The 25,344-nt window shown below is 44.1% G+C and overlaps 1 protein-coding gene across 1 annotated transcript in view; it reads left to right on the top strand.

The window, feature by feature from the left end:
* LOC8034316 (hemicentin-2) overlaps nt 1–25,344 on the top strand; it is a 76,220-nt gene that overhangs the window by 37,977 nt on the left and 12,899 nt on the right. The window contains exons 9-12 of the mRNA XM_042289150.1: nt 3,403–3,611; nt 7,603–7,711; nt 11,744–11,821; nt 22,828–22,848. Of these exons, the coding sequence (XP_042145084.1) occupies nt 3,403–3,611; nt 7,603–7,711; nt 11,744–11,821; nt 22,828–22,848 (417 nt within the window). The remainder of the gene's footprint in view (nt 1–3,402; nt 3,612–7,602; nt 7,712–11,743; nt 11,822–22,827; nt 22,849–25,344) is intronic.

Genomic DNA, 25,344 nt, shown 5'->3' on the forward strand with positions numbered 1-25,344 from the left:
GTGTGACAATTCGGCACGCTTGGGTGCCTGAATGTCAGTAAGGCGAACTGGATTTCACTCTGCACTGTACTTCAAAACTTTCGACCGGAATTTTTTTTGTTAATGCGGTAGCTTGACACTGACAAATTGCGAGCCCAGGCCCATGTGGAAATTCGTTGAGACGCATCACCTTACACTAGCTGTCGCAATGAGTTGAAGTGTCTTTAGATGACTTTGATGCGCCACAGAAGTCGCTGTAGCCTCTCGGTGCATGTATTTCACAATGTCGCGAATATGGGCGGCGTTGCGTGGGAGTTTTCTGTCATGTTCGCTTAAAATATACGAGACGCAGAAGTTTGCTATGCGAGTTTGCAATACAAAATAAGACTACAGCAGCGAAGCTTAGCGTAAAGGATCTACTTAAAGGGAAACTGAAGCGGTTTTGTATTTGAGAAAAAACACTTCAATGGCCTTCATTCTACTTCCAGGATCAGGAATATCGAGATTATTTTTAAATTTTGTACACGGAGGCTTCAGAAATTAATTCTTAAAGTACCGCCGAAGCCCCTCCTTCCCGGGGTGTGACGCCACACAAGGAGTTTTCGGAATCTCTGCTCTCGCGCATCTTCAGCGCCTGTCAAAGCTATTCACGCGCACTCTTGCTATTTTCAAAAAGGTCAGAAAGAGGCGCCACAATTACCGTCATTGTGGAAAAATATACCTGGCAAGCTTGCCATTGCACGCGCTGCCCACACGAGCGACACGCGCTTGGCGACCCAAAGATCCTAGTATGACGTCACGACTGGTCGGAAGTTTGTCGCGTTTGACCGCTTTTAGTTGTACCTTTAGAGAAAACAAATGTGATATTCAGATTCACGGGATAAAAATACGCCAGAATTCACCTCTAACTCGTTTTTTTCAAGAAGTGTTTCAGCTTCCCTTTAAACTCGTTCTATTTATAACTCACGCACCACTATCTTTACTTTAAATCATTTTCAATCTCCTTCAGCAATAAAGATGGAATCAAAATGTCTAGCGCAGACAGAGCTGCCTTTAAATAGGCTTTACTTTGCAATACACTTGCGCGCGACCCAGAAAGGGTAATCGTACTTAAAAAATATTAATGACCAAAACACGACATCTCGCATTGAGATCTAGATTTAAGAAGCGAAAATAGGTGGTTATGGCGTTATACGTGTAGATATTCAACATTACGTACTTCCGTTTGCTTCTTACATATTACTCAGGCAGGTGAGTGTCATTTTATATGACTCGATAGAATAATAGCCACAAAAAAAAAAAAAAAAAAAAAAAAAAAACGCCGAAAAGCACTTTTAACGCTTTACTTATTTATGCCTGCTGAAAACTCGCTAGATCCCTCCTGTTTTCTTGTGTTCGTTTATCTCAGACAGAACAGTCTGGGGGTGCTAAGGCAAAATAAAATACAAGCTAGTCTTCTGAAGAATTTCTAACACTAAGCAATCATTCGCGAGTATGCGCTTAAAAAAACATTTTGAGGTACCGACTGCAGACTATGAGACATTAGTAATAGATTGTTGAATGTGTTCTTTTTTTAATGTCCGGAAGGATCTGTTAGTTTGAGACAATTCAGGTATTATCACCTATTTTGTACACCGGGAAAGATATATGCAAGTTTTGAAAACCATAGTCACATCTGAAAGCAAAAAAAGGAGCTTATTAGACGTTAATTTTTTCAGTATGACGTGGCTTCAACAGTTTAAATTCTCAACTAAATAGCGTGAAAAATGTTTTTTCTTTCTTTCATAACCTACCAATTGCAGCAGCGTGCCTTGTTGACTAGGTACGCACGCCTAATTAAAAAGTTTCTGATAAAGCAAATATAACAATTGGTCGAATAATTGAGAAACGTTTATCTGATTCTTTCGCTAATTATCACGCAATACTTGTGATTTGGTGCTGAGACTGGTGTTTATTTTAATAAACCTTTTTGTTTTTATTTTGTCTTTATTTTAATTGTTGTCAGTCCCTTGGGGGATTATAACAGGTAAAGGTACATAAAAACATCATTTTGACGTGCGCGAAAACAATATATTGATCGAAATCGGCACTTTCCTAAATATTCTAACAAACACATCAACTCATGAATTGACTAAGGAAGTGCAGTTCAAGAGCATTAATCAACGAATCTACGCTTGTGAAGCTAAAGAAATGTTTGTCGAAGTTGTTCCAATTTCTTGTGGTAGAAGAAAAAACAAAGAGCACCTGAAGGTATACGAATATTAAAGGAATATTTGGATAAGAGTTTGTTTCTTGTTATTCTTGTCTGAGAAAAGTTCACATACATGATGTTGTCTATATTGAAAGCGTCGTGTAAAGGATAAACAATAATTTAAGTCATCCTAATTTGCGTGATCAGGAAAGGTCAAAACACCGTACCCTTTCAGGAGCTAAATAGGGGAATCGAACCGTCCATATTTGTGGTAAACAAATCTTATTGCTTTCCTCTGAACACTTTTCAAGGATATTGATATTGGTTTGAGTATAAGGGAAACCAGGCTATGATTGCATATTCTAGTACAGAAAGCATAAGTGTAAATTAAAATTAAAAATGTGCGTCGTTTCTACCATCATTGAGCAATGATAAATATATACAACAAATAACATGATTCACCTTTAAAGAAACAAAAAAAAAAAAGAATTCCTCGCGCATGCGCGAAAAGACGCTAATGTTCCCTGTCTGGTTGAAAGCAAATGAGTGTGCCGCCGTTCAAAGGCTTACGCTCTACTAAGCTACTGCAGAAGCGAGACTGCGTCATGGGTTGCTTTGTTCCTGGTCTTGCCAGCTCAATGTATCACACGTATGAATGCGGGTATATTTTGTACGGTAAATAGAATGCCAAGGTTTTGAAAAGTGAGGTGAAGAAAACCAGACTACTTACTACGGTAATTGAATGAGTACCGCCGGAATCGCGACGAGCATTTCGTCACGGGTGAGTGTATATTGTAAGCGTTCGGAAAGTTTTACGTACACCGTTAAGACCCATTCACAAAAGAACGTTTACATAGAAAACTTCACACTGGCGTGCAAAGCTAATCGTTCAATTAGTTGCCACACCTAATGCAAACCACGAATGTCCCGGCTAGTCTCGACGTGAACAGACGTAAGCTTCCCCCTGCACAACACAACAAAACGCGAACGACACAGTGTGAACGTGCATTTAAGCCTCGTTTCTTAGTCTTTGTATAGCCCCGCACCCGAAATGCCGAAGCGTTTTACCCTCTGCAATAAGTGGCGCGCATTAGTTTGCTAATCGCCAACACTCTGTTATCTAGGCTTCATTCCTGCACGTCTGTACAATCAAGAGTAAACTTAAGAAACAATTACGGATAAAAACACTCGACTAAACGGCATTGCTCTGAGGTAATGGGTGATCTTTGCAGTCACTCCGATGATCTGGGTGCCGAACCAAGTGGTTGGCGCGGCTCTGGGAAGCAGCGTGGCGCTCGAGTGCCACACGGAAGCCCACCCTGCGTCGGAGAACTTCTGGTTCCGCAGTTCGCGCCGACTCGACGGGGACCTCTCGGCCAACGGGCTCAAGCACAAGAAGCCCAAAAGGCACGAGGCGTCAACCACAAAGACGGGACTCAAGGTATAACAAATAACACGGAAGTTACTATCTGCAAGGACAGAACGAGCGGGTTGGTAGGGATAATTAAACTCCAGGAAGAAAACAAGAAGGGACGGTGTGTTGGTCCGTCCCTTCTCGTTTTCTTTCTCAAGTTTAACTAATATCTGTGCTCTTGCTTCCAACATACGTATTGTGTGAAGGTTGGAATGCTGCACGCTCAACCGGGAAAGCGACTCAAAACCAGGGATTTCAAAAAGAACGCCTTAGCATAGGTTTATTTGTAGGATGCAATAAAACGGTAGAGTATGCTTAAGTAACCCTTTAACAACATTGGAGTGTGTACTTTCTCGGAGAACATCTTCCAGCCTCCCTTAGTTGTGGGTGTTGCTCCTCACTTCATTGATTCTTTTTTAGAGCGTAGAGCGGGCGGTGAACCGTAGTTTTCACAGTATTGATGTGTCTGCGTGCTTTCGAAGGTAAAGAATGGAACTGGGCAAACCAATGTTTTTTAATCACTTTAAGTGTGCGATTTTGGCAAATTGTTTTTAAAAACTCACTTTAAGGGCAAACGCTGGAAAGATGCCAATAGCCAAAATTATTCTACAGAAATGCGGTATTGTTTTTTTTAATTATTCATGATTCAAATTTAGGAAACTACGCAAGAGGAGTAGACGACGCATTTATACTTCCACAATTTACACAACTTTCCGCCGAATCAAACTGCAAAGCAAGCGAACAGAGCTATATTTATTTTTGTAAAAAAAAGACTCCTATTGTTCGCTCTCTGATAAATGCCCGCGGATCAACTTCCCCTCACAACTCTCGGGGATTTAATTTCCGTAAACAAATGAGGAAACTCGACCAATTATGGAACCAAAAGCGGGCTTAGATCAAAACTTCAAGCCCGCGATCTGGCACTCGGCATGATGTGAGCATATGCGACATTGTGCACGTGTCACATATCGACCTTTATTTTCACGTCTACGCAAGATCTTCTCCTTGCCGGTCGGTCAGCCTCCTCAGACCACAAATATTCGCTGAGTGCTATGCGGAAAGCAAGTCGTCTGCTCCTTGTCCAGGAATTGTGGTGACGTCAAAAAGGCGCCGACCTCTGATTGGCTCTGATTGAGAGATAGAGGGTAGACCTCAAAGCAAGCTGCCTTGAGCTCTACCCACTATTCTTCATTCAGAACCAATCAGAGTTCGGCATCTTTCTGACGTCACCACAACACCTGCAAAAGAAGCAGACGAACTTGCGCTCCGTATAGACCTTTGCAGAAATCGCCTCGTGCGCGCTGCCATCTTTGTCTGCTGGGCTGTGGAACGCCTTCCAAGCATGCGCTGTAGATCTGCTGTGCGATATATCGGACGCTGCGCATACGTCCACAGCTCAGTGACTCAGCATTTTTTGTCCGCTCGCTTCGTTCGAGACTGCCGCTGGAAAGGTCTATAGGTCAAGCAAGACAGACGCGCATTAATGTTCTAGATTTCGATGAATGCACGCCGAATAGCAAAACACTGCAATTCATAATGAAATGAGTGACGTTTCTTTGTTCGCAATGTCAATAGAGCCATGAAGCGTTTAATGGAGATAGTTTTAGTTATAATGTTGTCAGTGCCAACATAAACTTAGTTTTTTTTTTTCTTTGTTTGAGGTAACGACCACTCTTTGAGAGTAGTTGCCGATCACAATTGCAAGCACAGTAGTCGAAGGACGTATTTTCATGATGCGCAAAATCGTCATGTATCGAGCATTAACACAAGAAAAAAATCCTCCTTGTTTTTTTTTGTTTTTTTTTAGCGACAGTCAAGGTTTTTTTTAAAAGTCTTGTTATTTTAAAAGATGTTTTTCTAAGGTTTGTTAGAAACAACTCGGCTGCCAGTGTCAGAGCTGTAGGAATATTCTTTTTATATTATCCGCTTCAGCTTAAACTATTCTCGTACCTTGTTTAAACCATACAAAATATAGATTGAGGATTTTAGTAGAAAGTATTTATAACTATCCCGAAATTACCAGGCGATAATAAAGGTAATGAGAAATTTTAGCTACAGGAAAAATTACAACTTGGCTTGACATCAAAAATTATATTAAATAATGTTAAGATCACTCCAAACTTTGTTTATTTTTCATTTATTTGTTTTGCGGGTTTGACGCATAGGGGCGGGGATTAAGGCCTGATGCCTGACAATGCCTCTGCACTCCAAAGCTCGACACCTCAACATAGGGGCATAACAACAACTAAAAAAATTACACAATTAAAAAAAGCAAAAAAAAAAAAAGCAATAAGGGAAAGTAAAGACTTATTCATTTTGTAAAGAACACAATAAACATTTGATTAACGTAGAAGTTTGGCCAGTTGGTAAGTAGACATGATAAGACGGACGAAGTTGAAGAAACCACAAGACATAGCGCTGGCTTTCAACTGAAGTTTTATTCGTGTAGCTTTTAATAAGGTTTTTGTTTCCAAGTTATTTTTAAAAATAAGAACAGAGTGACGCGGGAAATAATAGAAGCTAGTGATATTACGGGACTGGGTGCTAATTGTGTTAGTGCTTCGTCACTCGTACTTTCGGAAAGCTTTCTTTCAACAACAGCAAACAAAAAAGCCTTTTTGTTTGCTGTTGTTCAGCACTCGCAAGCTTTGGCTGCCCCTCCCCTCTATATGAACTACTATCTGATTTGACAATGTTATTTTCATCTCCTATTTCACTTTATCCCCTCTAATTTCTTCTTAGGGGTATATAAAGATTCACGGGCTGTACCCTCGCTACCTGATAAAGAGCGGTCCCCGTCCGAAACGTCGTAACGAACTTAGCATTAGTAACTCCGACAGTGCGCATATTTGACTCATTAACTTTTCCCTGTCCATCATTTTATATATACCCTACTTCACGTATATATATATATATATCAGCTACAACAAATTCAGATGGAATTTCAATAAAAATATGTATTTTACAGCGGAGCTATTAAGGGCTAGTTTCCCCGGTATCGTGTCCGTCAGCAAACAAGGGATGACACTAAACTGTGGGCAGCTACCGCCATCTATGAGCGACGGCGGCAACCAGACAGCCGGCAAGCCGGTTGTCTGGTTGTCGCTCATAGATGGCGGCAACCTTGCCTGCCTTTCCACTCTGGCTTGCCGACTTGCGGCCGGCCATTGCTTTATTCCCACCATAGTGCAACTACGCTGGTCTTCCTTCTTCACCAAATTAAAAAGGCTGAAAGTGTATTTTTTTTTAAATTAGATACATATATTGTGATTATGTTCTAAGGGAAATACACTATCCAGATGAAAATGCGATTGCACAGCCAAGCAAAAACCTTCTGCAAACCCTTTAGAAACTAGAAAACGTGCGATGTTTAGATCCGTTATATTTAAAGTTATAGTTGTTTTTGAAAAGTTCAAGTTTGTCGGCAGTAGTTGGTTCGTATGGCAGGCATCATTATTTTTGGATATCTAGTCGGATATCCACTCAAGATGTCTGCTAATGTTGTCTAAACTCTATTTTTATGTATTACTTGTAAAAGCCCGATGTAATACACTTCGTCTGCCTTAAACATATTATATTTGATGAAAAGTGTCTGTGTCCTTAAATTTCTAATATGCTTTTTATTATATTCACACAATCCTTTTTTTTTTGCGGTAGAATAAGGTATCCTGTCGTCGTTCTCTCGCCAAAATACCATAACTGATTTTGGAATATAATATATATCCCACTTCACACATTACCTATTGATTGTCCAGCAATATCGAAAATGAAACTCACTTTTCTCACGCGCATTAACTAATTCAAAAATATATAAATAATTTCCCTGCTTTGAATATCTCTGTCTGATCACCCGGAGATGACAAGTTAAAGCTAAGTAGTAAAATCTAGTCACAGATTCTATCACATGGCCGCCAGTTTTATTTACACTGAATCATTGGCTTGAGATTCTGAGAATCCCCGGCGTAAGTTATCGTCATATTTCTGCAGTTAATATTGATTTGTGGTTTTGTTTCTTAAGGTGTATATGAAGCTGTCTATGTGGAATCTGCGCAAGGAAGACTACGGAACTTACCACTGCGTGGCGCAGAACGCCCTGGACAGAACAGAAGGAAAAATACAGCTTCACGGTGCGTACAAATGAAAATTAAGCTCCCGTATTTAGTTTCCCTGAAATTGAAACATGCACTGGGCGGACGACGGCGATTTTCAGAAGTGAATATTTATGCATGTATTCGAGATGCTTTCCGGACCACCAAAGGCATTATAGAAGGAGGATACGTGAACAAACCCCGTTACACACAGAAATAGTGAAGATTAAGCATTCAATATGACAATTGAGAACAACAATAGTGTCCGAACAGGGAAGTAATCTCATGGCTTTTGACTGTGTTTCGAGTTGCGTACCTTGGAGTACACGCAAATATATCGTACCTAAGCGGACATCATGTGCACTTAAACACTCTTGTGTCGCCTGGGTTTAAACGTAATCTGTCTTGAAAGTGTTACGTCTTTAGAGGCAAGTTACAATAAGTTGGGCATTTCCAGTGTGGTTGAGTTGCAAAAACAGAATTGGTTTGCTCCCTTAAAAAAAAAGTGAGAGCCGTTTGCAACTCCCTGTAACACTAAATTAGAGCGCGGCTCTTGAGGAGGAGGATGGAAGGGTACAGAGGGGAGGGTATACCACTCCTCCCTCCTCCTCGCCTCCTTATCCTCCTCCTCCCCTCATCCTTGAATCTCCTCCGGGGGGGTCACGTGAACTCGGGGGGGGGGGGGGGGTCACGTGACCTCGGGGAGGGGGGTCACGTGACTTCGGGGAGTCACGTGACCTGGGGAGTCACGTGACCTCGGGGGGTCATGTGACCTGGGGGTCACGTGACTACGGGTGCGGGGGCGCTCACGCATTGCATCATGAGACATTTCCCATAATGCACCGCGCGGTTACGCCGACGGCGACGGCGACGCCGCTCAAGCTGGAAACGGGCGCATAAGAGCTGCGCTCTAAAAGGAGCAGCCTTAAAAAGCGTGGTTTTGTCAAGCAATTCACTTAATGTCAAAACTGTGGCGACTAAATCGGCTGTAACTTTCGAGTTAAAAGAGGAATTCAAAGTGTAACGATGAATGCGTTATTTTATTATATATCCCTTCAATAATTACGCACTCTTGCGGTCGATCCGAAAACACTGCAAAGCCGCGTGCGCAAAAAACATCGACAAGTGGGCAAGTCTGTAACTATTACGACACTCACTTCCAAAGGACCCTACATAATTGATGGACTTGCGATTTTCATGGTAACTTTCGCTCGCGCCACCTTGCAGTGGTTTCAAATCGACCGTAAGGGGGCGTAATTTTTCAAGAGGTCTATTGCGAAGAGCAGCTCAAGGATACGGCGGTACCTCGTAAAACATAGGTAGTGTGCGAAATTGTATCGTTCGTTGTCTCGCGTTATTTTGAAAGCATTGAAGTAATGTATTTAGCTTAGTGTGATCGGAACTTCCGTCCGATTGAATGTTCACTTCGGTGCCCTAATACATGTACTCTTTACATCGTCCGGCCTTTTCGGCACCTCCGGCTGTGTATAGCTTAATCCAAAAGCCCGTCTAACAACTTTGTAAAAAGTTCGACGACCACAGCGCGTGTCTACGGGGGCCTCTTAATATCCGAACGTCCTCTTCGGATCGTGGCAACCGAAAATTATTAATCTCATTTATTAGGTTCTCAGACGCGGCGGTCGCGGCGGCCGAATGAGAAGGCCCATACAAGGCGTAAGTAATCACCGCCGCACAAAGACCTCCGCCCACGCTTCTCACGCACCGTGTCCTTCCTACACTCTGTTTCTCCGTACGCGATGGACCGCGGAGAAAGCTACGAGCCATCCCCGCTTATTCAGCTCCCTGAACGAATCGCGTGACCTGGTACTGCGCGGCTTCGCCGCACCCCTCTCCAAGGTCACACGACAATCACAGGGCATTGGAGACTGGCTTCGGCGGGTCGTAGAGTTCTTCCGTGTTGCACTGTGAGGTGGAGAGAAGCGTGCACTGCCTTCCAGTGAGCAAACTAAAAGAGATGCAGAGTCAGTGGTGAGGCCGTAAAGTATAGTCCGGTAATATGAGCTCTCAGGCGTCCGAAGCCAGGCTGGCGATTATGTGGGCATCACCGGCTTCCTGATGGGGAGCCTCCCCACCCCCCCTCTCGAGGAGACCCGCGGCTGCAATCTTAAGAGGCTCTCTGAAGGAACGTTGACCTGCCCCGCTCTGGGCCGATGCCGCGTACTTCCGGAAGGCGAGGTTTTGGTCTTACTTGTCATGTTTGCCTTTGTTCACGTTTAATGTGGAGGAACTCATAACCATCAAAACTATAAACATGACGGAAGTTAGGCTTGTTACGTTTATTGAGTTAACTCTTTGTATGCTAATACTGATACTGATTATCCGAGAGGTTGTTTTGAAATGATTTTTCCGCTAATATATACACACAACACACACAACACACACAACACACACACACACACACACACACACACACACACACACACACACACACACACACACACACACACACACACACACACACACACACACACAAGGTATAAATAAAAATGGATGGTGATATATTGCAAACCAAACGTCTTCCGAGATATGCTCGGAGGAGGCTTGAGGTTAAAATAGGGATATGTTAGTGTATTATGATGTTAGGTGTGCTTCTAAGTTGTTGTGTTTTTTTTTTCATTCGCTCATGAAGAATAATTAACGATATTAATCAGACATTTAATACATTCGTGAATGATGCGAGAAGAAAAGAGTATTTAAACATCATAATGTAATACCTGAGATGTGGTGCGGAAAAATTAAGAAACGTTGAAGTTTAAAAAAAAACAAAAAAACAACGACAACAGTAGGACAACATATTCTACGAACGGGGTTACGTACATATCTGCTTGTTTCACTCGCCGAAGGAATCATCGACTGATTTCTTTACGGCAGGCTGGGCTGACGAAGATTGCCGGTCAATAAGCCCGATTTCAAAATTAATTATCGTCATGGACACGGTAACCTAAAAAGTGTCACAGAGTTCTTACCGCATTTTGTCGTCATTTGGTTACGCAGGAAGAAATCTTCGCTGGCTAAAGCCCTTTTATAATAACTTATAATCACGTGTGTGCATGCATAATTCAGGAGCGCGGGCACTCTTTTGAATTTTATTTTTGATTGAAATTCGTGTGCACTATATTTTAGCGCCTAGATAAGTGCCTGAAAAAATCACTTCTTACGTAGCAGTTTGACTGAAGCCCTTCGATTCTGAGGAAAAAATATCAATTGTTTTTTCGCTTTAACTGCCTCGTTGTGTGCATGTTACTCGCTGTTGTAGTAAAGGTGCTGAATATAGATAGATATTTTGGTGTGGTTATATCGTTAAGAGCTGCGTGATGTTTGTCACAACTGGTCTCCTAAGTTGGTATACTCATGTAAGCAGAGATAGCTGGATCATTGCCGTTCGGGAAAGAATCTACAAGATGTAGCATAGATTAGGAATGTAGTTTTCGAAAACTTTATTTGCCTACGAAGAGAGGCTACATCACGAGGGGAAAATCAATTATTTAGTTGGCACCACCTGTTCAATTGATAAAGAATTAAGAATTAAATCAAATACAGCTGAGAACAAATAAAAAAAAGAAACAAAGAGAGCGAAAAATGTCAGTGACCTCCGGGATATTTGGGTACACCATAGTTCGATATTTCCTCTAGCGGGCAAAGTTATAATAATTTCTGAGCTCACTAAGAAGTTCATATCTCAAAGTTCAGCAATTATATATATATATATATATATATATATATATAAATTTTTAAACTTGTAGTACTGCGTGCGGTAAAGCATATAAACATTCACAAGCCCGCTTCTTAACAGCAGGATTCAACTTTTCAACATGTCTGTGACTCTAACATGTTTTATAAATATAAATTATACATAAATCTCGAAATCAGCATCACTACAACAAATATTAGGCTCCGTTATCACCTCCATTATTAAGTTAATGTTTCCGTATGGCCTTGACAATAGTGTTTGCAATGAGCTTTTCTGTGTCCATAATATTGCTTGAAACTGCATATAATGGTCTGTACCGCTGTTCCGTCCTTTATTCAGTGGATTCGCTTATGTTTCAGAAATTGCAGCACCCTCTGGAAAAACAGAGCCGCCGCCTGAACTTCCAGTACCTGTGACAACGTCGGAGCGAAACCAAGGTTCGGATTACCATTCCTATGCCTGTTGTAGTGACCCGAATGTCGTTTCATTATAAATATATCATTTAGTTTTATTAGTTCAGGCTTAATTAACCCGCATAAATTGTGCCTTCAAAACAGAATTCGGCGATTTTTTTTAAATACAAAAATGGTTCATCTTTAATTTTCTTTAAACCTGCTTTGAGCTCTATACGGTGCAAAACAATTAGTTAATGAGCTATACCACACACTAATGGTATTGCAGCGTGCCTGAACTCTAATTGATCCTATTCAAATTTAAAGATTCGTTACATTATTTTTAATTATTCGTGCACGCAAATTAAAAACGCACTCAGATTTCTCGGTGACAAAATTAAGAGCCCTTACCTACACTGCGGGAGATGTGCGGAGTAAGGAACTTTTTACTTGGAATCTTGAAGTTGAATAGGTCGAACGTGCGATACTGAAGCACAGCCTATAGAGGCAAGAACCTACGAAGATGCACCCAAGATCACACACACACACACACACATACGTTGGCATGAACACACGCACACACACAGACACACAGAGTATGACACAGACGGACAGACGGACAGGCAGATATACAGATATACAGAGCTGAAAAACACTTCATGAAAGCAACGCACTGATGGGTACACATTTATTTAAAAAAAACGCCTCCTGAAATCTTTTGATTGACTGCCTAATTTTTGATATGATGCTTAGATTAAGTATTCTAGCAAAATTTCGTCTGTCACTAATTTAAATTCTTTTTTGTTCTGTTTAGTTTCGCACACACAGGGTCGCGTGCACAGAACTCCGTCGAGCTCAATTTCCCAGAAGTCCACACGACACACAAACTGCAGGCGTAGAGACACGTCTCTCCGCAAACACGCACAAAACGCACGCACATGTTTTCCTCTTTCTCTCTCCTTCTCTTTGTGCTTCTCTCTCTCTTCCTGCACTGCAATTTTTTCGGGCATTAGCGGCGCCGAGTATGAGACAGCTTACTGGATCGCATAATTTTGAATAATGGGTCGAGGTTGAACGAGTGGGCCTATTCCTAACCGAAACACGGAGCTTATCGGTCTCTGAACTTTGTTATTTTGCTCCGCTATGCTTCGTCTCTTCGTCGGCAGCGAGGGCGGTGCATGTTGCCATCTTCGTTAGTGTCGGATAACTAGTTTCGCTATCGAAACCCGAGGGCCAACCGTAAACACTCGAGCCGCTCGTGCATTTCTGCGGATCCCTTGCCGGAGGTTGGGTGTTGGAGCTTAATGTCTCGCCCAATATGTTTTCTTTTCTATTTTACTAAATCTATGATTCTGTTGGAGACACGTATCCAAACTCATAAAAGGGACTATATTCACGGAGACCCAGCGTTACTAGAACCACTCAGTTGGGAAGCTGCCATAGAGCCTGCTCTAAAAAAGAGGCACCAATTCGTACTCGACAACCGAGCTAATAGCGACCGCAACGCCGCCATTTTTCCCGCAGCGGCCACTCGGGGAACTGCAAGGCTGCTTGTAATGGTTCAGGAGCATCGTATTCGATAGCGTCTTCGGTGGTTGTCCTCTTTCGGCTTTAATCGGCCGCTTCGGCGCCGAAACATATACGGTGGAAGGGGTTTCAGGGATGCCGTCCCCCGTCTCTCAAGCGGACGCGCCGCGAATTATTTCCGGAATCAGGACTCGCCCAGGTCGGGACGCGCTACCTGAAATCACCTGGTGAGACATGGTTGATTAAAAACAATATTAATTGTGCTGCGAAACATTGTAAACTAAACATTTGAGGAAATATCACGCGCCTGTTATTTTGTACTAATCTCCAAAAAAAGTTCGTACAAAAAGAGTTTTCTCCGTTTGTTTTTACGCAAAAACATGCTTTCTGAAAGTCCAGTGTGACCACAGTAACGATGAATAAATCTTTATTTAGCGAGCATCAGGGGCAGATGATAGGGTATCCGCCCGGTGGAGAGCATCCTTATTCCGGGATACCCTAGCTGCGGCTGGATATCCGGGTCCTCGTCACCAAGTCTTTTTGGATCCCAGGGTCCGGGCTGATCAGACAGGCCATCCACTGCTCGTAGGATGGGGTGGGATTGGGAGTAAGGTCCGGGGTTCGTTGGCTTTCCCATACCTGATGGTAAAGGTTGTCGGGAGAAGGACAAAAATTACAGGTGGCGGGGTATTGAGCGGGATAGATGGGGTGAAGAAGGGTGCTGTGAGGATATGTTTTGGTCTGCAGTCTTCGGAGGGCAGTGGCTTCATCTATTGATAGTCTTGGGTGCGGTGCCGGGTATTTTCTTCGGTCGTGACGGTAGTGGGCTAGTTTGTCGGCATACTTGATGAGCAGGTCGGTCCTGGGGGCAACAAGTGGGGTTGTTCCCTCTTGGGTAATGGCATATGCCATTACCCAAGATCATTACTTTCGAGGTACTCGTGTCCGGGTACCCAGATGAGGTGTACTTCGGGGAGCCGGGGGATGGTCTTGAGGATGCTAAGCGCTGTTTTGGAGGTGCGTCCCCGTAGGTATAATTGCGACAAGCTGCCTGGGAGTCTGTGAGCACTGTGATTATATGGTCGCCTGTCGTTGCGGTTAGGGCAATAGCAATTTCCTCGGCGGCATTGTAGATGCTGTGCGGACTGTGAGGGCGATCATTTCTTGCCCTGCTGCATTGGTTACACATACAGCATGGGCAGGCTTATGCGGATACGGGGACGCGTCGGTGTATTTTGCAGTTGGGCTATCGTCGTATTTGGTGTTCATGGTTTGTACTCTAGCAATGCGCCGTGCCTTATTGTAAACCGGATGCATGTTCTTCGGGATCTGGTCTAGACGAATGGCTTTTCTTAGGTGCAGAAGTACGCGTTCTTTGTGGTCTCGCAAGGGAGGTGTCGCGTAGCCTAACTTTATCAGTGTGGCTCGTCCGGTAGCTGTTAATTTAAGGTGTTCTAACTGAGAGATGTGATGTGCCTCTTGTATCTTTTCCCAGGTGTTGTGAATTCCTTGTCGCAACAAATTCTTCGTTGAAGTTTTGGGAGGTAGTCCTAAGGCGGTCTTGTATGCTTGGCGCAGGGCAATAGTAAGTTTTGATTTTTCGGTTGTTTTGAGAGACAAATATGGCGTGCCATAGGCGACCGGCTAATGAGTATGGCTTGTACAATGCGTAAGGTGTCAGATTCTTGCATGCCAAATCTACGATGTGATACACGGTGTATTAGGTGCATAAGTTGGGAGAGTGTCCGTTGAAGCGGTGCAATGGTGTGGAGACCCGATTCGTTTTTGGGGATCGTGAGGCCAAGAATACGGAGGTGTGGAACGTTGTGGACAGGTTTTCTTGCTATGGTGATCTCCGGATCCGAGATGCTTCGTTTACATTGGTGCGCCGCCTTCCTGCAGAGAGTAAGGAGGGCGGATTTTTCCGGGGCACACTCAAGGCCCCTGGCGCTGAGATATTGATGTGCTTCTTCGATGGCGCTTTGCATGGAGTCCTGTTGCTCGCCCATGGATCCCGTAGGAGTCCATAGGGTGAGGCCATCTGCGTAGATTGCGTGACTTAGATGCGGGATATTTTGCAAGTGTGGGGGAAAGTCCTTCTTAGCGGTGACCACAGTAAAGAATAAAAGATTAAGGGTGGCGCTGTTACCGTATTTAGCTCGGTCTCGGTGGATGCTAGTGGCCCAGGTTTCAACGGGGAGTTTTCGAACAGAGAGTTCTAGTAATATTGCTGAGACCTAAAGAAACTGGTCATATTATGTTCTTGCTCTTTCCTCGTCACTGGTTCTTCGGAGGTCTTATAAGATGACGCCGATGACTCGGCACTCGCCACACACCACGTCTTTTTTTTTTTAAATTGTCACTAACTACGGACGTTTGCAAGTACGGCCTCGTGGCGCCACCATCTTGCCGCTGGTGAGTGTATGTACATCGTCTGATAGTCGAGCTTTTCTGAGGCGTGCTCAGGGCCTCAGCAATGCTCGACTTTCAGACGCTCTACACCTACACCGACAGCAGGATGGCAGTGCCCAGAGGCCGTATACTTGGAAACGCTCATCCGGAGGGAGAGCCGTCCGCTTCTTGCGCAGGGGTTGCGGTGAAGTCAGAACGACGCCGAATGGTGATTGGCTTTGATTGGAAGGATACGGGGTAGACCTCTACGCTAAATGTATCAGTCTGCCCACTATTTTTTTTTTGTTTTCTTTTTTTCAGTTGGTTAATAGGAGTTTGAAGTTCTGACATCATTGAGACTCTCGAGCAAGGAGCAGACGAAATCGCGCTCCACATAGACAGGCCCTAGCGATGTTTCGAGGGAATGTATATTTAAGGGCGTGTTCGAGGGGCCGCATCGCGAGGCGTCGACGGTCTCGAGACGACTCTTCCGCGATAGGTATAGCGTGAAGACGCAGTCAAAACTGCTCGCCGATTATACCCAGGACGAAGGAAGTTTGCTGCAGGCTTGATGACAAAATTATGTGGAAACGCGCCTCGGGCATCTTTTAAAGCGTGTTTGCCACATGAATACGTACGCTGCGAACATGTCTCCAGGCAGTTTTTGTATGACCAACGTGACAGAACTGTCAATCAAGAAAAGACGTTTCAGACGGCGTCAGACGGCGTCAGCAAAACGTTTTTGTATCCCCAGTGCGAGAGGAAAGGAAGACACAGAGCTTAGACAGTGTCAGCGCGCCGTTTTTGGACAATGTATTTAGCAGTGTGACCGCGACTTGAAGAGACGCGCGAGGCAAGGACCACAGTTCCCGACTCCGACCTCCGCAGTCAAGTGAAGCGAGCGAGCGCGGTTTCGTCGCGAGTCGCTCCGCCGGCTTCTTCTCACCTTGCCGATGAGCGGAAGGCCCGCTCAACGTTGCCAGGAGGCGAAAGAGGGAGCGCGGTGGCTACGAGGTGAAAGTCAGCCGTCGGCTCTCTCGTCGGGACTCAATTACGGCTATCAGGGACGCCGCGAGGACGCTTCTCCCCCGCCGCGCAGGGGAAAAGGGGGAAGGACGGGAAGTTGCGGAAGGCCTTCCAGTCGGCTGGCGCGCCCCCACAGGCAAGGGCTCTTCCCCGGGCCATCGTTGCTTCCAGGCCGATGGTTCGAGCCCCCAGCCGCGGTGGCTTTAGGCTTCAGCGGACTCGTATCGTGGCGGCCCGCCCTCCCCCTCTTCGTCCGCCGAGTTGCCAGATTGATGCGGCCTCGATGTCACGTGATAGGCCCCTCGGGGTTCGTCGGCTTTCCGGACGCCGCGGCCGCCTCTCGTCTTTGGTGCTCGGGACTTTAGATGCGCGTTGGACGGCCGTTTTTCTACGGGGTCCTGAAATTGAGTTTCAGTCGACAGGTAGCCTTATCCAGCGCAGGAGTGTTCAAATATTGGACGAAGTAAAGCTGCGGTAACATTGCCAATACATCGTACAAAAGATATTGTGCGGACTATCTGAGTCTTGCTTTGTTTCTTGTGTGAAGACCCTGTCACACCGGTCATACAAAGCTGTCGGTTGGGGCTGGGACGTTGATCGATTAACATTGCGATAAATCAAGTAATGCTTCAAACGCGATCAATTTTTTTTAAGGCCGCATCTTTATAGGGTTCACCAACATCGGGAGTTGCGCAAGCACGAAATGTGTAGGTCGGTCAGTCCTTAACCGCTAAACGACCTTGAAGAAAAAAAAGAACAACAGAAAAACAGCAAGCTGTGTTACCGATTGAATCCCGGTCACCGGGATGGAAGCCGACAGTTCTGCTAGTACGCAGGCAGGGGAGGAGCAGAGACAGGTGGTGTGAAAAAGTGCGCGGAGCGGACAGGTGTGTATAGAGGGAGAAAAAAGGAACAGAAACATGCGGTGTAGAAACAGCGCGCGCAACGAGCAGGAATAGGAAGGGCAGGATATCACGCATCCCTTTTCTCGGTGACCCTGAAAATTGTCCGCAAAGCCTCTGTATTCGGATGTTGTTGACGGAAAGCGCGTGCAGTGTGAGGGAGAAAACAAGTGGGTGACGTAATCTGTTTTCGTACGAATTCCTGCCCTAGGCACCACCAAAGCTGAGAGCATGACCCATCACAAGCACTGAAAGACTAAGGATCATCCTGCCTTAAGCACCGCCGAACTTAGAACACTACTCTATTAAGCTACCGGATTTTTTATGTGTTTATTCCGTTAAGTTTTTAGTTAGAAATTTTGGGAGAAAAGTAAAATCGTTTTTTTTATATACCGGTTTGAATTCATGTATATAAGGAGGCAGCACCGTTGTATTTCACAAAAAAATACTGCCATTTACAATGACTGTTATGAATAGTGAGCATGAAGTTTAAAAATAATGTAAATTATTTCATTTAAATTAGTTTGTCGTGTTTTTTTTTTTTTTCATGGGCCATGCAGAGTGCAGTTACAAATGAGGCGGTATATTCCGCCTTAAATAACATAGCCAGAAGTAGTGACACACAAAAAAGTGTAGTTTTGACACTTTCTTGAGATACTCTTCAGAAGGGTCAACTCTGCCTACTAATCCACTAAACTGTAGCAATTGATCGGGTTAAAAGTTGTAATCGACGCCTAACCCTAGTCTGCTCACATCTTCCAACCACACATATGTTAGAGCTTCGGGCGTGCTTGAGGTGTCCCGGCAGATAATTCCGCGATTAAGTCCGCCGCAAACAAATGCCTCTTTCGTTCAATGTACGACCCGTGGGACGGCAGCTTTTCAACTGCACCCCGGGAAATAACGCAAATCTCGAGTCTCCAAGTGTCCTTTTGAATTGTGACACTCGACTCGGGTTCCATCGTGGCGCGACAGTGACTGCTCGTAGACGGTGGCGCCTCCAACGCGTGCTCGTTGCCTATACCCCGCGCGGCTGTGTTTCTCGATCTTTCTACGAAGCAAAAAGTTTGGAACCTTGACATTCGTAACCTACCCACGTCCAGCGTTGCTCTGTATGTATTTTTCGTCATTCCACCTGCGAGAGTTGTTCAAAACTCTGGTACAATCGTGTACCGCAGTGGTGATTGGCTTAGGCAACATACCGCCATGTTTCTTTTTTTTTTTTTTTTTTTTATTTGCGTTTGAAGACGCTTTTACGAGGCGTTTGTACGTTCCACGGTTCAGCAATCACCTCGGGACGATATTCACCAGTGCCAGTAATGGATCAAATCTACACGAGAGGTATTTTTCGTTCCCCTTATTATCAGACTGCTCTTCGTTCGTTTGCCCATTGAATATATGTAATGGGATTGAGATAATCGGGGCGCTATTCGCCTGTGCATGAGAGGGGATCTGTCCCTCATTTCCAGCTCTTGCGCAAAGAACGTTGGAGCCCCATTTGGCCCTGAACTTTACGTATAGCGTCGTACTCGGGTAAGCCGAAATTAATTATAAACTAAGATCGGCTGCTAAACTGGATGTTTACTCCAGCCCGGCCGTGGTCTATGGAAAATGTTTCGTCTAGGAGCCGCACCGTGGCGCCACTGTCTCGTCACACGCTTCCAATGCGGAATGCATTTTCGTTTGCTTGTTGGGCGCGGGTTCCGATGACGTCAGAACGCCAAGCTGTGATTGGCTCCAATCAGGGCCGATCAGAACTCGGCGTTCTGATGTCGCCGCAACCCCTGCGGAACAGGCAGGCGAACTTACGCCCCGTATAGTCGCAGACAACTCAAAGAGCGCGGGGCTTCGGCTTAATATATTCACGCTTGCTGCTTCGGGATTTGTCCTTCGTCAATCTTGCCACCGAATGAAACGATATCATTGGCTGCGAAGTCATAATAACTTGAGACTCCCCACGCCCTCCGTTTATTAAGCTCTCGGGGACAGTAACAAAAACAAAAAAGGTCGTGCTGGAGGCGCAGCATCCGTACTTCATCCTGAACATGTCACCGACCATACACCTGCCGTTGTAGACCCTCGTTACCTACGTCATTTATTTAGAATGTTCAAGAATCTCTTCTTTCGCGTGACTTCATCTTTCTTGTATTCTTTGTGTTGCTTGTCGCTACACCTTCTATGGACACCAGCCACGCGCTGGTTGGAAACCAGTGTCGGCGGTAACGCGTTAAGAGTAACGGCATCACCTCGGTCACGGGTTGCTTTTTTTTCTCTAAAACGTAATACTCACTACATTTACAAAATAGCAACGGATGACATACTTGCGTTATTTATTTTAAGTAACGGGTAACGCAGTTACGTTAATTGTTTCTTATATATTTTCTCCAAAACATGAAAAGTACATTTATTTATTTTTTCTCGATTTTCTATACTTCGTTTTACTTGAACTCCCAACGCAGCCGACGCTACGAGCTTAGGGAATCAATGAGACAGCGTCAAAAGGGAGCCATCATGGAGCTCGTCATGTTTCTGTACGTGTTCTAGAATCACTGGACCAATCATAAAGGAAAAAAGGCCCAGTGACTTGCGGTTTTTACACTGCTTGATTGCTTCCATTAGCTCGCAGCGTCCGCTCCGTTTGAACTGAAGCTGAAACGAAGTATAATGTGCCATTGGTCTAGGTGACATACGCTGCACCGGACTAGCTTGTTTTTAATATTTTTGAGGAGTCGCCAAGTCATTAATGAATGCACTAATTCCACATACCCTAAAAGTTTAGCCTGTCTTTTCTTCACGAAAAAAAGTCCCACCTCGGAAAATCCCCACCGCCCACGCCTCTTGTACCAATATCAATATTATCAATGTCAAATATGGCTGTCGCAAAAAAATAGGAAAACAAAAAAGCTGTTATTGTTATTTTATATGTAAAAGAAACGCCAGAGTAACGTCGTTACTTTTTATTTGTAACGGTAAAGGTTTTTTTCATTTTGAGGTAACGTAGGACAGTAACGCGTTCCTTTATTTTGCAGGTAACAAGACACGTATTTCGATACTTTTTTGTGCGTAACGCCAACAACACTGCTGGAAACTGACTTTGGAGTGTTCTCTCCACCGTCCTATAAGTATGATGTTGCTTTTGAGAGTCGATGCTTAACACTTGCTTTGAAGGAATGTAACTACGCTTCAAAGGTACTTTTAGTTTTTTATTATATATAAAAATAAAATCTAAGCATGAATCACGAACTCCCAGTCGCGCATGTAAGAGCTGCTTTGAAATGCCTGCAAAAGGCTGAATCTATTGCACCAACACAGGAAATGCAGATTCGCTTCTTCTCACGTAAGCTCAAGTGTAATGAATGGTACTCGCTTTCAAATGGTTATTAGAACGTTTATTAGATTGAATTTTCGAGCTTTTTTTGTTTTGAAGGCCTTACTGTAATATTGATAGATAAATTACAGGAGGAGGCTTAATCTTCGCCTTTAAGAGTCGAACGCGATAGCTAGACATATGAATTCTCGCTTTTTCTCTAGTGCAAGTGTGCCTACTTGGACTAAACAACAAAAAAAAAAAAAAAAAAAAAAGTCTGCGTGGCATGTCGGTAACGTGTCTGGCTACCAACCGGGTTCGAATCCCGCCGCCGCCCTAAAATGCCTCAAATCTTTTCTTTATGAGAAGTGAAATACTTTATGAAGTGAAATCATTGGAGACATGCGGCGACTTTTTTTCGCATTACATGTTTTGATCAGTTTCATTCCGCGCGTGACGTCACGTTCCTCGTAAGCTTTGTGGGTTGTTGGAAATTCCCGTGTGAGGTCATCTGGCTGTGACTTCATGACCCTATTGACCAATCAGGATTATGCCGTTCCACCGACGCCAACGCCGGCTTTTCTGCGACACGAGATTTATTATAAAGCTCTCGCTTTATAATAAAATTAATTCGATATTGCATATTGGAGGTTATTACGTAGACTGGTAATCGGAGAGGAACACCTAAAATGCATGAAACAATGACGTATTAGAAAAAAATGGGGAAAAGTTTGGCGAGTTGGTTGTGCATGTTTCACGGAAAAGTAAAAGCAGAACCAAAAACAGGTAGGACAGGAATACGAAGTGTACAAACAGAGCGCTGACTTTTCAACTGATTTATTGGAAGAAAACGCAAATCGACAAGCATCATATATTTTTATGATTCCTGACGCTTGTCGATTTGTGTTTTCTTTCAATAAATCAGTTGAGAGTCAGCGCTCCGTTTGTGCACTTGGTCTTCTTGTCCTCCATTTTTGTTTTGTTTTTATGGGCGCTGTTTTTACTTTTCCTTTAAAGAAGACCTATTAGATGTCATACTTTTCTGTACCATATCGTCATTTATTTGTTGTTTTGTGTACATTTAGCTCTACAATTCTTGTCCAAAATCTGGGAAGCTTTTTTAAAGTCGTACCTTTATTTTATATGCTGAGCAAGAACATAAATTGTGCTTGATCGTTTTGTGCAAATAACATTTCTCACTGCCCGGATTCAGTGAACCTCAAAGTGGAAGTCTTCCCAAGACGCAAAGCACAATTAAACCTATTTTATTTCGCTTGATTCAATCTAAAAAATATATTCTACATGATTACTTGTAAACCCATTTATCTCGTAAAATAAAGTCATTGCAGGCGTGAGAAGCAAATGGAGACATACTCTCTTTCTCTCCCATTTAGTAGACGAAGGCGAGAAATACTCTACGTGCCTTTCTGCATGAAGTCCTTGACCAACCACACAAAGACACAAATTTTGTGGAATTAACAATGGGGCATATATACAACCTCGTCTTAGGTAGCTCAAAATAAACACCTTCAACCGACAGCACGCATTTTGCGTATATAGCAGAGTTACTATTTAGTTCACATTCGCCAACAGGGACCACGACACAAACCTGTTTCTTATTTCCTCTTCATCTGTAACGTATCCATGGCTTGCACGTAGCGTCAGTCCTCCCCTCTTTCTGGTGGCCCGAGGTGCCTCGTTAACGCAGCGGAAGTTACGCTCTCACGCGCCTTTTTCCCCCATTACGTCTGACCAAGTGACGTCAGTGCGAGCAATAATACGCTCCTGAAGTACCGATCTCAAAATAACGTATTGAACTTGCATCAAAATGAATAGTTAGGTGAGTTGGTACATCGATAAAAAGAATAAGCGCCTCAAAGAGAGGGACGGAGAAAAAGGTGGCACCGACAAGCAATCCAGTTGTACTCGGTATCGTCTCGTTATTTCTCCCTGTCCTTGAGACGCTTATTCTTCTCTTTTTTTTCCCTTTAATTGTGTTTTGCTTTTGACGCTATACATAGCTTGTTTTACATCGCTCTCTTGACCATGTTAAGCCTTTTCTTCGATTCAACCTCCGCACTTTTAGGGTTAGCTACATAATATAGATGAAAGTAAGATCAGCTGAGAGGAGGGTTACAAGTCGGCGTACACATCGTATTGCGAAACTTCCAAGCTGCGTTCAGCCCAAAACATCCTCGCGGTCACGCTCCGAACACGTCTGACCTTGATCGGCACCCTTTTCTTTCCCAAAAATGAATGTCGCCACCCACCAGTAGCAAATCACCGATCGCGCAAGCTGTGGGCGAAGTTCGCTCCTCCACTCGTGGCGGGCGCTCTTGGCCCACTCGAGGGCACGGACTGTCCTCCCACAGCGCATCGGTCAGGGCGTCTGGTACGGGCGGATAACGGAGAGGCAGAAGAAACAGTTCCAAGTTTGCTATCCGCTTTCACGTCTCACCGGTTCCTCTCAGTGTCCACCCTCGCCCGACTCTTTTTTCGGTCGTCCTGCAAGTTTCGTAAGCCGTTTCGAGTCCCTTCGACGTCGCTGCCAGAAGAGAAAAAGGGATAAAGAGTTTAGATTTAAGAGAGGTATCAAGCCGACTCACCGAGGGCGTTTGCAATGGAATGGTGGACGTGCTCCTGGGCAAATTAGTCGCAAGTGCGCGTGTGTCGCCTCCTCGCGTGGCAAGGAGGTATGCGGCCCGAGAGGTGGAGAGGTTCTTCTGTCGATTAACGAGTTCCTCAACTCCCCGCAGCTCGTGTTGCAAACGCGACCCATAAATCACGTGACCCCACGATTGAGCAGTTGGAAACACTCTGTGATTTTGGCACCCTGAAGAGGGCCGTGCCCGCGGATTGCACCACGGCCTTCCCGCTCGTCGACGGGCTCCGGGAACGGATGAAAAAAGAGGCGCAGATGTCGGGCTCTAGTTTTTATCTCTCTAAAAGCGTACAAATGAAAAAAGAAGAAAATGGAGGGGAGGTCAATTCGGATGGGGCAGCCATGACCATGTATCAGGGAAAGATGTGATCGCGTGGAGAGGCGGCAGCTATGGCTGCTCGCTTTAAGAGTCTTCTTTAATGTCTCACCGATAATGTTTTCTTGGGCCGGAAGGGTATTTTGTTTTTCGAAACTTTTGTACGTTTTGAAAAATTCGCCTAGTTACTGTCCTGTGTGGGCGTGTAAGCCGGGTGATATTCCGTACAAGGCTGTTCTGTGTGCGGGCAGACGACGATTATGAAAATACGTATCTATAGTAAAATTGAATCCAGAAACACTTTGGTCACTCCTTGAAACGAAGACAGTTTATTTCAAGGACAGAGAGAAAACGAAAAAAGTGATCCAATTAAAAAATTGCAGGGTAAGAGATAAGGGGAATCGGTAATTTAAACAAGTTTCAGTGGCACTCAGGGAATTTATTAAGCGTAAGGTACATGCTCGTCCCCTTACATGTACGTGTAACTTTAGCACATTTGCCCTAAAAATAGTGTTTTTTTCTTCTTCTTTTTTTTTGTGATTGAGTGGTATCGCATCGTTTAAGAATCCAAGCAATCAGTCGGGTAGATGAGCTAGTTTTGGACATAAACTCGAGTAATTTTTTTTATTGTACATTGGAGTATGAGGTTTGCAGGAGAAACTCCTTCCCTAATTTGCTTGAGAAAATGATTCACCTAATTCAAACGCGACATATTTCTGGAGTCATAAGAGGGGGCTTCGTGAAACATGAGCCTTATAATCAGGTTCGGCTGTTTGGACGTTAACAATATCTAACATTTCATTTTAGGCTTTACGGATTAGTTTTAAAACTGCCGTGAAAACTACACTAATGCGATCTGTGCAGATGGGTTAAACGGCCAGGGAAACGTGATATAGTCGTCTAATCGTCACGAAAAGTCGACTAATGAACTAAAATATATTCATTAACTTTTTGCTTAGTGCAAATGAACTTATGGCTCCGATAAAAACTTGAACGTCATCGACACGCTCTAAGTAAGTCCGTTTTTGAACAATTTGTAGCACGTGGGAAGCATGGTGGACCGTTTAAGTCGTGCAGCGGGCTCAAGGCTACCAGTGCGATAACACGCCCCAAGAATTATTCCGTCTTATATCATCCGCATATTCTCACCGCAAGCCTTGTGCCTATTGCACGACTGGTAACTTTAGAGCACTACTGCGCTTCCCAAGCGCTCAAAGTCTTTCAACAAATTGCTGATTTACTGGTCTTAGATAAGGCTCAGCAAGTTCGTAATTAGAACCAACTGTTTATTTTAGAAATTTAAAACAAATTATTTAACAGCTTCACGATTAGCCCCCTTATATTATGTTCCCCTGACCTTAGAACTTTCCTACGCAGTCCGCATTTGTGGCGCTTCCAAGACTTAAAAAAATATTTAAATCAAACAAAAACACCCTG

The sequence above is a fragment of the Ixodes scapularis genome, unplaced genomic scaffold (genome assembly GCF_016920785.2).
Source record: "Ixodes scapularis isolate PalLabHiFi unplaced genomic scaffold, ASM1692078v2 PGA_scaffold11__112_contigs__length_91849675, whole genome shotgun sequence".
Taxonomy (NCBI): domain Eukaryota; kingdom Metazoa; phylum Arthropoda; class Arachnida; order Ixodida; family Ixodidae; genus Ixodes; species Ixodes scapularis.